We start from the raw sequence: 17970 nt of genomic DNA on the forward strand, positions 1-17970 counted from the left end.
AAATACATCTTGATTTAAGAATTTTTAGATATTTCTACTGAAAACAAGACATAAATACTAAGTAAGAAAGTCAATTTTTGCATTGTAACTTACCTGATATCTGCTTCAGTCCAGTTTGCTGACATTTCTCGTCGTGAATGTTGTAAATCCCTCATTTTAAAGAGTTGAACCAGCTTCATGTTGCCATGACACGCGTGTCCTCACTACGGCACGTGCGTCATTGTTTATGCGTCTCATTTATCATTTCCTTATAACTGCTTCAATCTAGTTTGCAACATTTCTCGTGGTGAATGTTTATACGCATGTTATCTCGTTGTAAGGAGCTGAACCATAACTTGTGTTGTGATGATGACGCGCGCGCATCCTCACTTCGACACGCCCATTACTGCATTCTTGCGGCTTCTTGTTCACACAGATATCACGCGTATCTTACTAGGCCCTCTTTCCGGCAACGATCCCAGAAGATTAACGGAACGAGTTTTTGTTCACACAGACAATTGTCTGGCAATTTTACGGGTATTTTTTGGGACCAGAGGTCTGTGTGAATGGGGTTCATGGGAGTTTAGTCAAAAACTCTTTTATTGACGTCATCCAATCAGGAAGTAGAGAGCTGTAGTCCAAACCGGCCTTTAGCTGCTTTAAATGGGACTTCTGTTAAAAAAAATATATCACTTGGCAGTGAACTTTGAGCGTTATCATATTGCAGGTATTATTTATGCTTTAACAGCAACATTACACACTAACTAAAGTTTGAAAATGGGATCAGGAAAAACAAAACCTTTAAAACTGCATGTTGGTGAGTAGGCTGAGTGGTGACTAAATATTCATATTTTTTTGCAGGGAACTATCCCTTTATTGTTTCTGGACCCCAACTTGAAAAGTCTTTCTGTTCAGTTTTTATGAAATGTCCATTTTTTATAACATTTCTGAGCAATTAAACTCCTTATCTTTGACCCCCCCAAAACTTGAGAGTTGACAAACTTGTACCATAATTTTATGATATTTCATTACATGCCTCAGCCTATTTAAACACAAACATATGCTTTGCATAGCAATTTACATGAGAGCTTAAGAAATCACCGTAATGAATTGGGTGTAAATGGGAACTATCAGTCTGGAATAATGAGTTTATCAACAGCTCCATTAACACTGATGTGACTGAAACATAAACATTTCAAGACGGCTAACAGCTCTGTTAATTAACACTTCTATTAACCCCATGGCTTGTGCAGAATTCAGAATTTAAGATATGATTTCATATTCTATAAATGATATTAGTAATTTGGTGTGGCGATGGCGCAGTGGATAAGACACATACCTTTGGTGTGAGTGACCCGGGTTCGAATCCAATGTGACACACCATTGTGTCCCTGAGCAAGACACTTAACCCCTAGTTGCTTCAGAGGTGTGCCGCTCGTGTGCGACAACTGACATATCAATTGTAATTTGGATAAAAGCGTCAACTAAATTAATAAATGTAATTTTATGGAACATGACTTTATTTCCTGGAATGCTTTGCTTTAACCATTTATAATGGTTGCCAAACAATTTTCCAAAGTAACTTTCCTAACACTGAATGTATGTGAGATTCTTTCTGTTGTGTGACTGTTTTTGACATTTCTTTGAATTGCCATGCATTTAATTCCACTTCCTGCGGAGTCAATTCAATTCAAATTCCAATTCATAAATTGAATGGAGGCCAATTCTGAAATTCTGAATTGTGCACAAGCCTGATTAACACTGATTGGTTCATTTTTGCCACAAATGAAATCTTTTACCGTAAATATGAACTATTATGTTAATTAATATTATACCACAGGTCTGTTGAATGCTTTATTCTGATTGGCTGAGAAATGTTCCATGGGTGTTGATAAATTTTCTTGTAAACCCAGAGCCGATCCTGGACTCCTGGGTGCCCAACTTTGTGAGGGGGCCCTGTCAGCACGTTCAAATAATCATTCAGTGTCTCTGCCAGGGACGTGCACAGGGGGGTTGCTCAGGTACATATGCCCTTCTTGACTCCAGTTGCCCTTCCGAGGTGGAAAAAAATAAATTGTACTTTTACTTCGTTTACACTGTGCAGCGTTCCTTCGTTACTGTATTTTAATTAATTACGAAATTTGTATTTTATTTTTAAATTGCTGTCTCGTGTTTCTGGGGCATTCGCGAATTAATTATTCATTTGAGTCGATTCCTTACAAAGTGTTGCAAATAAATGAGTCTTTTGAGTCGATTCTTTACAAATCAAATGGGCCAAACGTTTTTGGTTTGCGAATCAGTTTGAATGAATTGTTCAGATCGCTGCAAAAACGGAATCGTCTGAAGCTGTTTTACTCGTAGCCTATGTAGAAACATGCAGAATATAACCAGTGTTGGGTGACGTGGAAATGTAGGTTGGTATTTAACTAAAAGCAAAACTTCACACATGTACCCGCCATTACATACGCGCGACCTGTTCGTCGTCAGACACAGTTAAACGCGTGCAACCTCCATAAGCATTGTAGCACAGATTGAAGAAAATCCATCGATGATTGACGTCTGATTCGCTGTATACTGTATTGCAGGGCTGGACTGGGACAAAAAATTGGCCCTGGCATTTTGGCCCAGACCGGCCCACTACATAGGATCACAAATCTTTGTGCTACCTTGACTACCAACTCCATATGATTAAGTATAAAAATATAAGAGCTGACACGTGACATTACAAAAATGTAAGCACTATAAAAGGCTTTGCAGGATTTAAAAATAATAGTGCCAGCCAGTGAGTGCACAACGTTTAAACTAACCATTCTGACCACCTTATGATAACACAGAGACCTGATAAATGTTACAATGAAGTTGCAGTCTCGCGTCAGAGCCATGAGTCCCATTACAGTGTTTGCAGAATATTTTGATCACTTAGTTCTGAACACCTTTTACAAATTCCAAACCAGTAATTTTAATAACCAACATTAATTTTGTATATATCTTTTCCTTTCATCCTATATTATGCCCTTGCTGCCCGAATCAGGATTTCTTGTCTAATGGTCACACCTCAATTTTGCAATTTCCACGCATGGCATCTTTCTTATGAACATCAAATAATGAATTTCCAGTGTGTGTTAAACATTTTTTGGCCCATTTTAAATGTATAAGAAAACGTGCCTAATAATTCTGCACACTTATTTATAAGGTGTTTTTTCTCCAGCCAGCCATCATTAACAACAATGTATTACTTATAAATGCCTTATTTACAAAATTAATGGTAGTTATTAAGATTAATATGGTTTGGAATTAGTAAAATATGTTTGATAAAACTGTGAACAAAAGTTTGATTTAGCTACCTAATAATTCTGCCCACACTGTAGTTTATTGCAATGTAACTGTCATTTTGCAAACAGCCATCGGTCTACCACTTGTGTTTTTGACTGCGTTTTTTCAAGAGGATATTTAAGAAAACTGTTTTAAAAGCAGCTGCTGATTAGGTGTCTCCTGGGCCGGTCTGTCCGAAAAAAAATAAACACTAACGCTAACTTTTTTGGAAAATGCAGAACATTGCCATCGCGCCTTTTAGCGCCATTAATGAAATACATTAAAACAAAGAAACAAAGAAAGCAACGGGCTGTGTTGCGCGATGTACGAGTGGCTGGTCAGACAAAAAAAGTGTGAGATGTATGATACGTCTGCATGATACTCGCTCTCTGTTTCTTGTGTCAGATCATTGCTCTGTTTCATCGCTCTCTGTTTCTTCTGACTGTCCATCTGACACAAGAAACAGAGGGGGAGGGGTGGAGCTTGTTAAGAGATAATTGGGCCAGCCCAGTGTCAGTATGGAAAATGAACCAATGGGCCGCTGTCCCTGCTTTATGGGCCGGTCGATGGCCAATAAAAAAAATCATTGTATTCACCGGCCCCCAAGGACGTCGGCCCAAACCTCACTACATTTCAATAACAGCTGATTGAGGCGGCCAAATATGAACCAGATTCCGCTTAGAGAATCAGGAGAGGAGGAAAGTCTTTAGAATGAGACATTTATTGATGGTCCAACATCGGTGTATGCTGCTCATATGTGACCCGTCACGGAAACCAGGGACACAAGTCGGCAGCACAAGTTTCGAGAAATGAGAAACAAAGTGTTTTTTTTTTTCAAAATTTGTGATTTTCGTTTTATTGCAGAATCTGTTAGTTGAGATCACGAAGAAGCCTCTCCATGTTTGAGCTAGCAGTTTATGTATATTTAAAAGCGTACATTTTGCGGTTAAAATAGGCTTGTTTTTCCGGAGATTCTAGCATGCAGCGGGGGGTGGGGGGGCGTCATTATCTTTGTGTATATTTACATACTGGATAAGCTTGTGTTTTCGCCTCCGCCCCCAAAGGGAACAGCGTGACTACTGAATAAGGATAGTTCGCCCAAAACTGAAAATGATGTCATTAATGACTTACCCTTATGTCGTTCTAAACTCGGAAGACCTCCGTTCATCTTCGGAACACAGTTTAAGATGTTTTAACATTAGATATAGTCCGAGAGCTTTCTGTCTCCTCCATTGAAAATCTATGTACGGTTTCCATGTCCAGAAAGTAGGGATGCACCAATACCACTTTTTCCATCTCCAGACCTGCCAACCTTGGAAAAAATTTTTGAGTAGCAACTTACCCCAGCGGCGCCACCAGCAAACCAGCAACAAAACACAACACATGCTGGTCTTTCTGGAATACTGTTTTTTTTTCAGCAGTGATGCCAACTGTTTATGTAGTGTCCTAAAGTAGATCTAGTAAACTAAACAGTAATTTCATATCTGACAATACAGAACAGTACACAAACATTGTTTTTCTCAGCAATAATGTAAACATCTATACTTGGTTTTGACTGAATGAGCATATAGTTTTACCTCCTTCATCATCTATACTTTCTGCTTCTATTTCCCTGCTCTGCACAAAAAATCTGATGTACATCGACAGGAGCCAGTAACAATCGAGTAAGAATTACATTGATATTATTTAGAAACGTACGTACTTTTGTTTTGTCATGTTTTCTCGCATGCCTCACATGCTCTTCTGAGTAAGCGGCGGCTGAGTGCTACAAAAAGTAAACACAGACGCTCAAGAGCACTTTTTTTTGAGAAGCCACCTTTTCAAAGCCCTTTGTTATAACGGCATTCTTATCATTTCATTTGACAGGAGACATCCTTAAATAAAGGTTGATGTTTTTGTTTGACTTCTGTCTCATTTTTTCAGGCAGATAAGGCCACATATGTAAAAATTGGCTCATCTTACCCCGCTCTCCCCTACATGTAGCGCTAGCATTACAATAATGAATTAGCAGAAACATCACGGCAAAATTGCGGCCGCTAATAACCGATTATACTGAACACCGCGATCAATATAAACATTGCAATTAACATAATCTGAATATAATATAACATGTAATAGCATACAACTCTCTTCAACTTACTTGTATGATATGTACACATTACAGAACCTTAACAGCAGCATATATAAAGATTGACAGCCGTCTTTACTGGTGTGCAACACTGAAAAACGTTCCCTCTAGGAAACATCTAAAGAACATTAGTTCCCAGATAGTACATTGACTTTCTGACACACCGGGCATTTGCCCGGTATGCCAGATTATTACCAGTCCAGCACTGCTGTACTGTATGATGTAAATGATTCTCACAAAACGCACGTGACATGACAACATAAGAAAACATGAGTTTTGTCTAAAATCATTTTTACGTAAGTGTAAACTGTCAATGTCCTCAGACCATCTTAGGAGATTCTAAATTTATACATAGTGAATGCAAAACTCTTGTCAGTTTACTTTTCTGATATTTCAGCTATAAGCTACGTCAACATTGAGACTAGAGTTAATTTGTAATGCTTGGCTATGTGTTTGTTTTCTTTTTTATGTACTGTTTGTGTATGTTGCAGTTTTACACATACTGTAGAAGTGCCCTTCATAACAATTCCTCTGTTTGCTGTGGAGTCAAGAAATGTCTAAACATTAAAAGATGAACATACAAAAGTACAGAATCTGTCACATTATGTTTTTTTTATGGGCACTGAGCTGTGTCCTGATTGTTTACACATGCAAAGCATAAAATATGTAGGATCAGTTTGATTCACTTATGTGCATTTGGGTACAACACACATAAGTCAATCAGCATTTAATGCTGTTGTTCTTTGTTGGTAAAGCATGTATGTGTTGAAACATAAACAAAGGTTAATAAAATGTGACATTCTAAACTTCTGACATACTGATATTTATCTTACCAATATCTGGTCTCCACAGCAAACAGAAAAATCTTGTCTTTACTGTTCTGATACTTATGGAGGGCACTGTATTGTGTGTGTGTGCGCGTGTATATCTAGATTTATTTTTTCATGAGTAACTAGTAACTCGCTACTTGAGTAATTAATTTCTTTACTCACTTGTACTTTTACTTAAGTAAAGTTTTTGGCTACTTTTTCCACCTCTGTTAAAATCTTCATAAATCCAGGCTGAGTTTGCCATGTTTAGCCTAAATAATCAGACAGCAGCTAGCTATCATAACTTGCAGACCAGCAGCCTAGGCTACTATGTTTTTGGTAGGCATTAGGCAAACATGTTTGCTGATTTTAATAAAGACCCTGGCCGTGAGTTTTTTTTTTTTAATGTAGGGGGATGCCTTTTTTTAGGTCAGAGCAACTGCCCCTAAAAATTCCTGTGCACGTCCCTGGTCTCTGCGTAAATCTAGCCATAAACAAAACGTTAACTAAACACGTTGTATTATCTCACAGCTGTAAAGGAGTTTAAGTTGATTACAATGCACAATACACACAATACATTTGAAGATGTTCCAATTTAGCACACAAAAGTACACGAAATACACTTAAACTTGTACTTTATTACAATTAAATTACAACTAAAATATACGAAGTAGAAAATTAGCTGTTCCAAATTAGCACTCTAATCAAGTAAACTAATCAATAGCACACTTTAAATGGTCATTAGTGTGACTCCAAGTATACTGAAGTGTATCAAAATTAAAAATAGCATACTATTTTTTTACTAGGGCTGATTCATGAGTTAATTTTTAGATCAACAGTTGCTATCTGAACATGTAATGCACATCGAGGCGAACAATGACGCAGAACTTTAAACAAAAACTGCAAGATATAGCCTACAACGTAGGTCCTATGTAAACGTATAAATCGCAATTGAGACTTCACAACAAAAAGTCCACTCATGTGTATATCATTACTCCACAGATGGAAACGGTTTCTTTCCAGCGTGAATTCTCACATATGCATTAGGGCGAAATTTTCTTTTTGAAACTCACTAATAGCATCTGAATGGTTTCTCTCAGTGTGAATTCTCATGTGTCTCTTAAGGTGACTTTTATTTCTGAAACACTTTTCACACTGAGGACAAGCGCAAGGTTTCTCTTTACTGTGAATTTTCATGTGTTCTGTAAGGTTGTTTTTACTTCTGAAACTTTTTCCACATTGACTGCATGCAAAAGCTTTCTCTCCGGTGTGAATTAACGCATGAGTCTTAAGGTTAGTTAGTTGTGAAAAACACGTTCCACACAGATGACACACGAATGGTTTCACCCCAGTGTGAATTGTCATGTGTCTCTTATGTTGACTTTCATAGCTGAAACACTTTTCACACTGAAGACAAGCGAAAGGTTTCTCTTCAATGTGAATTTTCATGTGTGCTGTAAGGTTGCTTTTACTTCTGAAACTTTTTTTACATTGACTGCATGTAAAAGGTTTCTCTCCAATGTGAATTAACGCATGAGTCTTAAGGTTAGTTAGTTGTGAAAAACTCCTTCCACACAGATGACACGTGAATGGTTTTTCGCCAGTGTGGATTTTCATGTGTGTTTTTAAATGTGATATTTGGGTAAAACATTTTCCACACTCATGACAAGTGTATGGTTTCTCGCCAGTGTGAGTTCTCATGTGTATCTGAAGTTGTTTTGCAGTTAGGAAAGTTTTTTCACACTGATGGCAAGCGAAGGGTTTCTCTCCAGTGTGTATTTTTATGTGCTTTGCAAGGTTTGATTTTCTGGCGAAACTTTTCCCACAGCGATGACACGTGGGCTTCTCCTCACTGTGAATCCTTGAGCGATCCGTAGGGCATTCGTCTGTTTTCACACTCTTTTCAAACGTTTTGTCTCCTGTTCTTCGAGTTCCTTTCTGTGCAACATTCTGTATTGTTGTAATATTATGATGCGTTTCATCAGCTTTATTCAGTTCAGGCTGATTGTCCTTGTTTATTTCCATCATGATATCTAAAATAAACACATTAAATTGTTAAAATTCAGTCTTGCATTTGTTCCTCATCATGGTAAAATGTTTTGCTGTAGTTATGCAGCTGTTTGCCAATAACTGTAGATTTAAATTGATGTTATTCATGGCAAGAGTTTGTTCAAAGATAAATAAACATTAAACATTAACAAGTGTAGCGCCCCCCTCGGTATTTATATTAACTAGGGCAGGGCTTTTGGGTTCTGTTAATGTATTAATAAAATGTGTAAACCCTTATTAACTCAATTTAGATATTATCTTGGATTTCTCTTTTAAAATACACACCTGAAATGTTTTCTTTACCTGACTATGAATTTACCTTTCTTAAGTTATATTACTAATAAAGATTTTAACCGTGTGTCTAGGTATGTCTTTCCTCAAATAAAACAATAACCTCTTTCCATGTAAATAATAAAATAACTACACAAAGTTTAAGAAAATATCTATTAGTTATTTACTCAAAAAATAAGTTATTATCCCAAAAGAAATAAACAAATTAAATAAAAAATATAATTGTTCTTTTTAAACCTTCAACATAAAATGTAACTCTTTTTTCGAATGAAAATACTGTAATTGAATAGTCTCTCTTACTTACACAAAAATGTAAACAATGTCAATACTGTACCATACAAATGCACAGAATTCAATGTAAACTATGAACCCTCTTTTAAAAACAACAAATGTAAACACAGTCAATACTGTATCATGTATAAATGCACAGAAAACTATTTAAACTCTATTAACCCTCAAGTGGATTCATTCAGAAAACCTCTATATACCTTTAACACTTAAATATCACTTAAACCAGACTTTTTGTGGGCCCACAAAACACCTTTATGCAATCTAAAGCCGGCAACCAAAGTTATTATCAAACTAAAATACCGTAGCAGGCCTAGATGAGGTGCTCGTGTTCGTAGTGACCCAAAAACGTGAAGTCCTGGTTGCTTTAAACTCTGTATGAGTCCTCTTCTCTGTCCTCAGATCGAAAACAGCAGATAAACTCTTCAAACGAGAGTCAAACTTTAACTAGAAAATATTGTTCACTTGTGATGAACTGACTTCAGCATATGTTTCTCAAGTAACGCAGCGTTAGCATTCATGTATGTATCGCTGCAGCCCGGAGACTGCAAGTGGGAGGAGCTTATGCCGCAAGTGGGAGGAGCTTATGCCGCAAGTAGGAGGAATTTCAGAAATGTGCAAGTAGGAGGAGTTTACGCCGCAAATGGGACGGCGGTGAATGAGAATGGCAGGAAGTAGCGACAGTAATTAAAATAAACGATCAAATATCACGTTCCTCATCATAGTCTGATTTCTTACAGCTTTGTTATTATTGTGTGTGTCCAATACCACTCACTGTCAATGATGAGGTCACGTTTTATCACCTTTTTTACACTTAAAGTGATGGCGGTTTAAATTCATCAGGCTGTAGGCCTTATTCAAACACATTTCTGAAGCTCCATATTCTACAATATCAAGTAAATGAACATATTAAAATGTGATGCAACTGGACTTAGTTAAGTGAATGTGTAAATACATGAAAAACATGTGGCTAATGTAAAATAAAGTTACCATCCATCTTTACTGCATTTTTTTTAAATAGCAGACTAACGTTTTTCTGAATGTGTTACACATATATTACATTTAAATTATTTTTTCAATGAACAAAATCATGTACAAGTCACTCAGAATTGATTGCAAAAGTGTTTATTTTATTTTATTATTTTTAGTCTTTGTAAGGAAACTATATCAGCTCATTAGAACTGATCTGCATGCAGTCAAATCTGCAAAATCCAGGGTGGAAGGTTTTTGAATAAATGCCCTGGAGTTCATCTCGCTTTCCCTTCCCAGCATAACCTGATGGATACACAAGAAGCACAATAAGAACTAGGGTTTATAGTTGACAGTGAACATTTACAAACATTAGGAATAATTTCTCAGTTCTGTAGGTCAATTGAATGGTGTCCAGAACTTTTAAACTCCAAGGGATGACATAAGTAAATTAGATTTTTAGTTTTCCTCTAGACTAACAACTAGTTTATTCATCACCAATTTACACAAAAAGTACCAGGTGTGCAGTATTTGTACTCAAACCCACACTCCAAACAAGTGGAGAATGAGTACATCTTCCAGAAGAGCTGTTTGTAGTGAGATGTCTTTTTTCCAGCATGTAACACCCGAGGTGAAAAAATCACATAACATTATCAATGATGTTCTTGTTATGCATTTTATTTTTTAATGTCAATATTTACTTTCTAGCCATAAGAAGTGTGCCTGATTCTTGAACTTGTCATCACCAACTATGTCCCTGAACCTGGAGAAAGCCAATGACAGGGTCGTGTAGGCAGCATCTTCTTCTTGAAGAACAACTATGTTCTTCAGCAACGCTCCTGATAACTGAAAAGTTAGCACAGGCCGTTACATTTTTAAAAAAAAGCACATTATATAACATTCAACTACCTTGAAGATAAAGCATGATGGAGGGTCATCATCTTTTAACAGCTCATCCTTAAAGAAAAATATAAGTGGATTAAAATTGTTCTATGATACACATTTTAAATCATCATTGCAATTGATTATGCATACCTTGCTAAAAACACAGGGCACAACTGCGGTTTGGTCTGCTGAAATGAAGTAAATTAAAATTAGATGACCAATATTATAGTTACATAATTTGAAACCCAGCAAAGTATATGTATTTTGTTTTATAGCAAAGTTCTTACTTTCATATGCAAGTTCATTTTTTTTCTTCCCGTAGGTTTCAGGGAGTGCAGAGCATTCTTCTTCTTCTTCTGAAAGAGAATTAGAATAAAACGTGATAAAATTATCCATTAATTTTTTATTTGACAAAAAATATCAGCAAAATATAAAAAGCTGACAATACCAGCTACAACAGCTCATTTTCTCTTTCTCCCATGTCTTGCACAATTTGATTATCATGCAACAAAAACAGATAAAGTAAGAAATAGAACAAGTTCAATATCAAAATTAATTAAATGCAAGGATGCATTACATTGATTACAAATTACAGTAAAGACTTTTGTAAATATAGAAAAAAATCTAATTAATGGTCCAATTTTAAATTATTCACCAATGAATACAACAACATTTGAATACAAAAACATTTCAAAATCTTGCCAACCCCTAATAGTATTAAGAACAGCTATTAAAGGAGTTTGATAGAGCAAGTAGTGTTTACACCTGCTGATTTTTATCATCACTGAAACACTCTTTTCACTCAAAGGGTCTGCAGAATATATTTTTACTGAAATAGTGTTATGAGCGAGTCACTAAATCATTCCGTTCCATGTCTTCCCAAAACAGTTTACAGACTGAACAAGATTTCTTCACTTCTTTAAGAGTTTCTTAAAACACCACGTTAAAAGTACAGCTAATTTTTTCACACTTACTTAATTTTCAAGCAAGATGGCACACCACCATTTTCCTATGTTCTTCATGTTTACCTGTGTACATAAAGTAATGAATGAGTACAATTTTCAATTATATTAAAATAAATATAGCTACAAAAATAAATACTTACTTCAGTGAAGTCAAACTTCTGTCCCAGAATAACATACAGTGCATACTATTATATGCAAAGACACACCAAAAAAAGTTAAATGGGTAACAGCAATTGATTTCATCTCGATGTTCCTCATTTACAGTACGTACTTGCCATCAAGACAAACACTCCAGTTATTTGACAGCCTTTGTCCTGCATTGTCCTAGCAATGAAATCAAACACACCATAAATTATTAATTGATGTTATAAACACACAACAACTTGTAAATTAAGAACTTTATACATTACAGCAGAAGTTGTGATCATAGTCATGTGGAACATAAAAAAATATCTTTCACTGATAAGTGAACCTAAAACACAATAACATGCGTTTCACATTTATTTCACTGATTGTTATGAGTAATACATTTTATAAAATAATTATGATATTAAAAAAAACAAATGTTTCAATTACATTACATTACATTACATTATGGATTACGCAGAAAAAGGCATTAACTACAATGAAAACTTTTAAAAATGAAAAGTTTTAAAATAATTGCATGCATTGTACAATTAAATTAGGAGTTGTAACGTTATTGTAATATCAAATCCATTTATAAAACGTTTAAGACATTTACAATTTGAAAATCAATGCAGACCTAAAACGTACAAAAATTACACAGCCACAATACCTTATTATTATGGTCTTCAGAATCCATAATCTGGAGAGCAAATTGTAGAAATGGAATGCAGAAAAGATTTTGTCATCCACGTTACAGATTTTGTAATTTGTGTGCTAATAAAAAACTACAGAAATGTATCTGAATGCACTTTACCCTTATCTTTTTTAATACATCAAGACTAAAAACAGCGTACAAACGGCATTATAAAATGGTCTTCTTCATAATGCTTCATAATTCATAGAACTTATAATGCTTTTTTACAAAACTAAAAACTGTACAGCAAGCTTACCCCTTCATTTCACAACACGCTGACATGTGAAAGCGGTTTTCTTCTTTGTTTTCTGATCGATCGCTACAAAACTTACGCATTAGCGCCACCAACTGAGGAGCATAAACCAATAGCTGCTACAGGTGATATAAATAAACCAATCAAAATCCTCTGGAAGTTTGTACAGCCCACTTGCGGGTAAAGCTCCACCCACTTGCTGCTTACCCACCCATTTGCAGCTGGCTCCGACCTCCGTTTATACCCATCTCTTAGCATTAGCAATGGCACAAAAGTAAACAGTCTTTGAACTTCGTGTAGAAATTCCTCCCGTTTCTCAATATGCACCTTGTCACTCTTTTCATCTGGTTGTCGTGCAAACAATCATCAGAAACAAGTTACATCTTGATTTGTGCACTAGTTTTACATTTTAACTCAGAAAATCTCTGTGTCACGCTCACTCTTCTGCTCCACTCTCTTTCACTCTGTAGCTGTGTCCCAATTCAGGGGCTGCGACCTTCTAAGGACGTATTTTAAGACCGATTGCGTCACAGCAGCGCGACTTCAGGCTAAGGCCGTCCCAATTCGAAGGATGCTTAGAATGAAGCCTCAAAATGCGTCCTCATTTCTCCGCGCTGTTAAGGATAGAACGAATGGATCCTTAACAGCCGAGGATATCCCAAGATTCATTGCGCGCCTGCAACGGCGGCTGGATATTATAAAATAAACAATTAAAACCTTCATTAAATAAAAGTGTGTATTTATCAAAAAAAGTTTGTCACTGTTTTAGTATTATAAGTTATGTTTTGTGTTAATATTATTATTTTTATGATGCATATATTTCTAAGGTTGATTTATTAAATTTAATATACTGTTGAATAGTTTAATCTACATCAACGTGTCATATTTTATAAACTTAATTAATATTTTTTTGATTTCATATTTATTTTAATAAGTCGGAAACGTTTCCGCTATGTCCTGCTAACAGGCGCAGCAGGTGACGTCAATTATGGGTCATCCGAAGGTTAGACCGTCTCATTTCAGTTCTCTTCGCGGATTTCTGAGGCTGCCACCTTGAAAGACCGAGTGCTCATATTTAAGGTCGCATGCTTATAAGGTCGCAGCCCCTGAATTGGGACACAGCTTGTATCTCCCGCTGCAAAACCACACCTCTCACTCTACTGCCGATCGTCATTAACTCCATAAATGCTGGTTTAGACAGTTTTCAGAAACACTTAAACTTTAAATTAGAACAAAAAATATACAATCATTTTTAAACTGCTTTTAACATTTTTAAACATAACTTATTAAATTAACTTAAACCTTTTTAAATCACACTATTTATATACTCTTATTTAATGATACTACAAGCATCACTTATTACTTCATGTTTTTAACTTCATGTTTTTAACTGGGTTACACCAGTCTTCATCTTTACAGAATAAAACTATAAAATAACAGCCTCATGCAAAGAATTTGGCAACCAGAAATCCTCATCAACCTTTTTCTGTTGCTTTGCTGTTTATTCTGTAAAGATAAAAACTTGTTAATGTTTTAACGTTCATTTAACTTTGAACAAACTCTTGCCAGTAAATAACATACATTCTAATCTACAGTAAGTAACTGGCAAACTGCTGCCACTAATACTGTCTTTTTTTCTTTCAGAAGTTTTTACCTTTATGTGAATTAAGTTATCTCATTTCTTTAATTTCCTGTAATTTATTGTCAATCTTCTGTCTTATGGTTTACCTATTGGAGCATTGCACTTCCAAAACCAAAGTCATGGATAAATTCCCAAAGAACACAGCCATTTAATCCACTGGAATTTGCTTTGACAAACCAGTTTACCTTATGTTACATGCAATTCTACTGAATCTATTATTTATCACATATTTTGGTTCAATTTTTTCCTAATCAATTTGAATAATTTTCTGTATTTGTGATTATTCTTCAAGCATCAATAATTAAGATTGAAAAATAAACACCAACCTCTTTGTTCTTCAGTATCTTCAATCTTTATTCTGCATGGTTGTGAATCTCTCATCTTCTCAGCTCTTCTATCAACACCAACAAGAAGTCATGAAGCTTTCAGTATGGAGTGATTTCTCTCTGTGTTTGACTCCAGCATTTATTGGTGGATTGCTGTAGGAGGAGCTTCACTGAAGGTCTCAATCAATTTGGGTGTGGCTGGATTTAGAGAGGCTTTGTTAGTCAAAATGTTATAGACCAGTCATTCTCAACCCATTAGGGGCCCTCAACAAACTTCCAAGAGAGTATCAAGAGGACTTAAATTATCCAAAATAAGCATTAAAATAGGTTAAAACAACCAAGAATGAAGATATGTCTTAGTGTTTGGGTATTTTTGTAAGAAACGTTGAGAACCGCTGCTATAGAGGAATCTATTTCAGGGTTGAATCAGACAAGTTCTTTGGTTTATGTCAAATAAACATTCACCTGTTTAGTCAAGTCTATTTAATCACAAATTGGCTATAAACATTAGAGAAATGTGACCATTAGTTTACAAAAGAAATATTGATTCAAACTTACTGCAGAAAAGCACCACTTTAGTAAATAAAATATTAACATGTGACAATTCTTACACTGTAAAAAGTCATTCTGCAGGCTTGTAGATTTGATGAAATTTAATATGTAAACTTTATTAACAAAATTAATTTCATGTAGTTTGGTATTTTTTTGTGTTAAAATTCTTTAAAAATGACTGAAATAAAAACAACTTATTGTTTTTGTGAATGATTTAGCTTTTCTTATTGTGTATCTGCGCATGTAGCGAATACTGAATAAATCCAACGTAATATTAATCAGCTGTTTTAAATTAAAAAACATTCCGGGTTGATATGCAGGTCGTGAGCGCTGAGCAGACGGATTTAGGAAATATTTCTGTTAATGTGCCAAAATTCAAAGTTTTGAAAGCATTTCAGTCGAGAATGTATGCTTTTTAAACAAGAATCTGCAGTAGGTTCATAAAGTTATCGCCTATTTAAACATTTCCTTCGAGTTTTGTGGCGATGGGAGCTCCAGATAATCAGCGGGCGCTCCGCGCGTATATTATACGGGACAACGGCGCCTCACCTCGGCCAGTGTCTCTGAAAATCTCCGTTGGCTGTGACGTCAATGTAGTGTTTAAACTGTGGATAAAATTCATTTCGGGTAAATTTAACGTGCAATCTCTGGTCTTATAAGTATATAAGCACTGTTTCTTTGTAAAATTTGTTTGTAATTTGTAAATATTAATTAAAATAAGGATTAATATGAACTGGGTTTGGACGTAACTTCAGCTTTAGGACCCAGGAGGTCGCATATCTAGGATGCATTCGTCGATTCCCATGCTGCGATTGGTGGTCCAGATGCAACTCATTTGAGTGACAGAAAAACTGACCAATCATACTGTTCCTCTGAATGGGTGGGTTCTCTTATCACTAACTCTCATAGATATGTAATATGTAACGTTATATGTATCTATTATGCAAATTCTGCCCGCTCGCTCGCTTGGTTCGTGTTTTGAAGATAAATGTGACTTTACTGCGGTCTTTTTCGGTTTATTTAGTTTTGTGTTAATTATATCCACAAAGTATTCGAATAAATTGGTAATGTAAAACTATTCTCCGCTGTAAATTAATTGTGTGCTCAATTGCGACGCCCTGTGTTGAATTTTCCCGCGGAAAACATGAACCATTTCTGACTGAAATGTTTGACAAAGGCGTCTTACTGGAGTACAGTATCATTACTGAGGGGAAATATAACATTCATTTAATTCCACAAAAGGTGAGTAAGATATTAAATGTATAAGTTGTCTTTTTAAAATGTTTAAGCTTTCTACATATTGTAAGTTGAACATTTATTATTATTAATTTCGCGACCTATTATCTAAATTGTGTGTTCATGAAGGCCTGTAACATACTGCAGCTTCCTGCAGGCAACGTGAAACATTGCTGAGGGAGAACTTTATTCACAACAAAAGGTGAGGAATATTATTAAATAAATATATTGTACATATTATATTGTGTATATAGTGTATGTGTGTGTATACATGTGAGTAACTTGGTTAACAAATAAATATGTGACTATCCTATCGTGTGACGGAAAAAAATGTAGGGAAAAGATTTGCCCAAATTATAAATATCGATTACATATCTTCTCAAACATTTTTTGATATTATTTGTAATTCCAATGAGAATTTATTATCAGTTTTCGATATTACTGCATATTTCAAACACACCTAATAAGCCACAAACCCAGACTAACTCCATTGCACATATCTTCCAGTTTTCTTTAAAACATTTTAATATACAAGTTTAATGTGTGGATTATTTCAATATTCAAGCTGTATACATTAATAAAAGTTTTAAGACATAATTGCTGTTTAATGTTGCAGGATAATGATGAAGAGGCAGGACTTGAGCAGCTTGATGGCTGTAATTGTAAAGAATGGATCTTCTAGGAGTGGAAGCCCAAAGGATGCTGGAATTGTTATCGAGGCCTTAAAGGTGTTCCCAAGGCAGGCTTTATCCTCCTTGGATTGGATTGGATCAGTATCCCAGGCATCTTTTCAAGTGTTTCAGAAACTTTTCTTGGAGCAGGATTCTTCAAAGTTTATAAACTGATTACAGTACAGTAAGTCTAAACTGCTGTCTGATTTTCTGGGTGTGAATCAATGTAACAGAACACAAACATGGAACCTTTCGTCTGGAAATGTGGACGGTTTTCTTTAAAGACTGTAAAATACTTTTTGAAGTGTACACTGTTACAAATGCACCATTAAAAATGAGATGCTTTCCTGTTCTTTTGACTGCAATAAAATAAGAATTGATTCATCTTTGTCTGTCATTCTAATATCAGATATAATACTCATTACTAATAAAAATATTAATGGATGATGTTAAATTAAAATAGTATAATTGAATAGTATTTATTGTATAGTGCTAGGTCTTTGTCCTGTATACCCAATATTTTGTTTAAATTTAAATTAATTTCTAGTTGCAAATTGCAGATTACCTTTTTGAATGGGTTACTATTAAAGAGTTTATGGATTGATTCTAACTCAATTTTTATTTGTTGAATTTAATTAATGATATTGCTTGTAATCTGTTGCCACACTTTTATTGAGTAGATATGGCATAATATTTTTATTGTATAGTGCTAGATCATTGTCTAGTATACCCAATATTTTTGTTTAAATTTTAATAAAATTTTTAATTGCAAATTGCAGTTTGGCTTTTTGAATA

The 17970-nt window shown here is 35.2% G+C and overlaps 1 protein-coding gene and 2 long non-coding RNA genes across 14 annotated transcripts in view; all 3 read right to left on the reverse strand.

Annotated features, from left to right (window-relative positions):
• Positions 1–4594, reverse strand: part of LOC141351171 (uncharacterized) — a 105934-nt gene extending 101340 nt beyond the window's left edge. The window contains exon 1 of the long non-coding RNA XR_012359412.1: positions 4423–4594. This is a non-coding gene — a long non-coding RNA (uncharacterized lncRNA). The remainder of the gene's footprint in view (positions 1–4422) is intronic.
• Positions 4595–6846: 2252 nt separating this feature from the next.
• On the reverse strand, positions 6847–14904 carry LOC129425938 (uncharacterized). 3 transcript variants are annotated; one of them, XM_073857709.1, is made up of 2 exons: positions 14717–14904; positions 6847–8261 (listed from the first exon to the last, which is right to left on the reverse strand). In XM_073857709.1, exons 1-2 carry the CDS (start codon positions 14769–14771, stop codon positions 7261–7263), a joined length of 1056 nt encoding a protein of 351 aa, XP_073713810.1. In that variant the 5' UTR covers positions 14772–14904; the 3' UTR covers positions 6847–7260. The 3 variants fall into 3 exon arrangements, with proteins under 3 accessions (XP_073713810.1, XP_073713811.1, XP_073713812.1); XM_073857710.1 differs by lacking the exon at positions 14717–14904 and adding an exon at positions 13076–13214; XM_073857711.1 differs by lacking the exon at positions 14717–14904 and adding an exon at positions 9160–9365.
• LOC141351167 (uncharacterized) lies at positions 9368–12603 on the reverse strand. Of its 10 annotated transcripts, none has more exons than XR_012359399.1 (9): positions 12472–12603; positions 11947–11999; positions 11816–11860; positions 11685–11738; positions 11159–11193; positions 10998–11066; positions 10861–10895; positions 10735–10782; positions 9368–10131 (listed from the first exon to the last, which is right to left on the reverse strand). It is a non-coding gene; the product is annotated as an uncharacterized lncRNA (long non-coding RNA). The 10 variants fall into 10 exon arrangements; XR_012359397.1 differs by having other exon boundaries at positions 10861–10898; XR_012359396.1 differs by having other exon boundaries at positions 10527–10782; positions 10861–10898.
• Positions 14905–17970: the final 3066 nt, after the last annotated feature.

Source organism: Misgurnus anguillicaudatus, chromosome 19 (genome assembly GCF_027580225.2).
Source record: "Misgurnus anguillicaudatus chromosome 19, ASM2758022v2, whole genome shotgun sequence".
Taxonomy (NCBI): domain Eukaryota; kingdom Metazoa; phylum Chordata; class Actinopteri; order Cypriniformes; family Cobitidae; genus Misgurnus; species Misgurnus anguillicaudatus.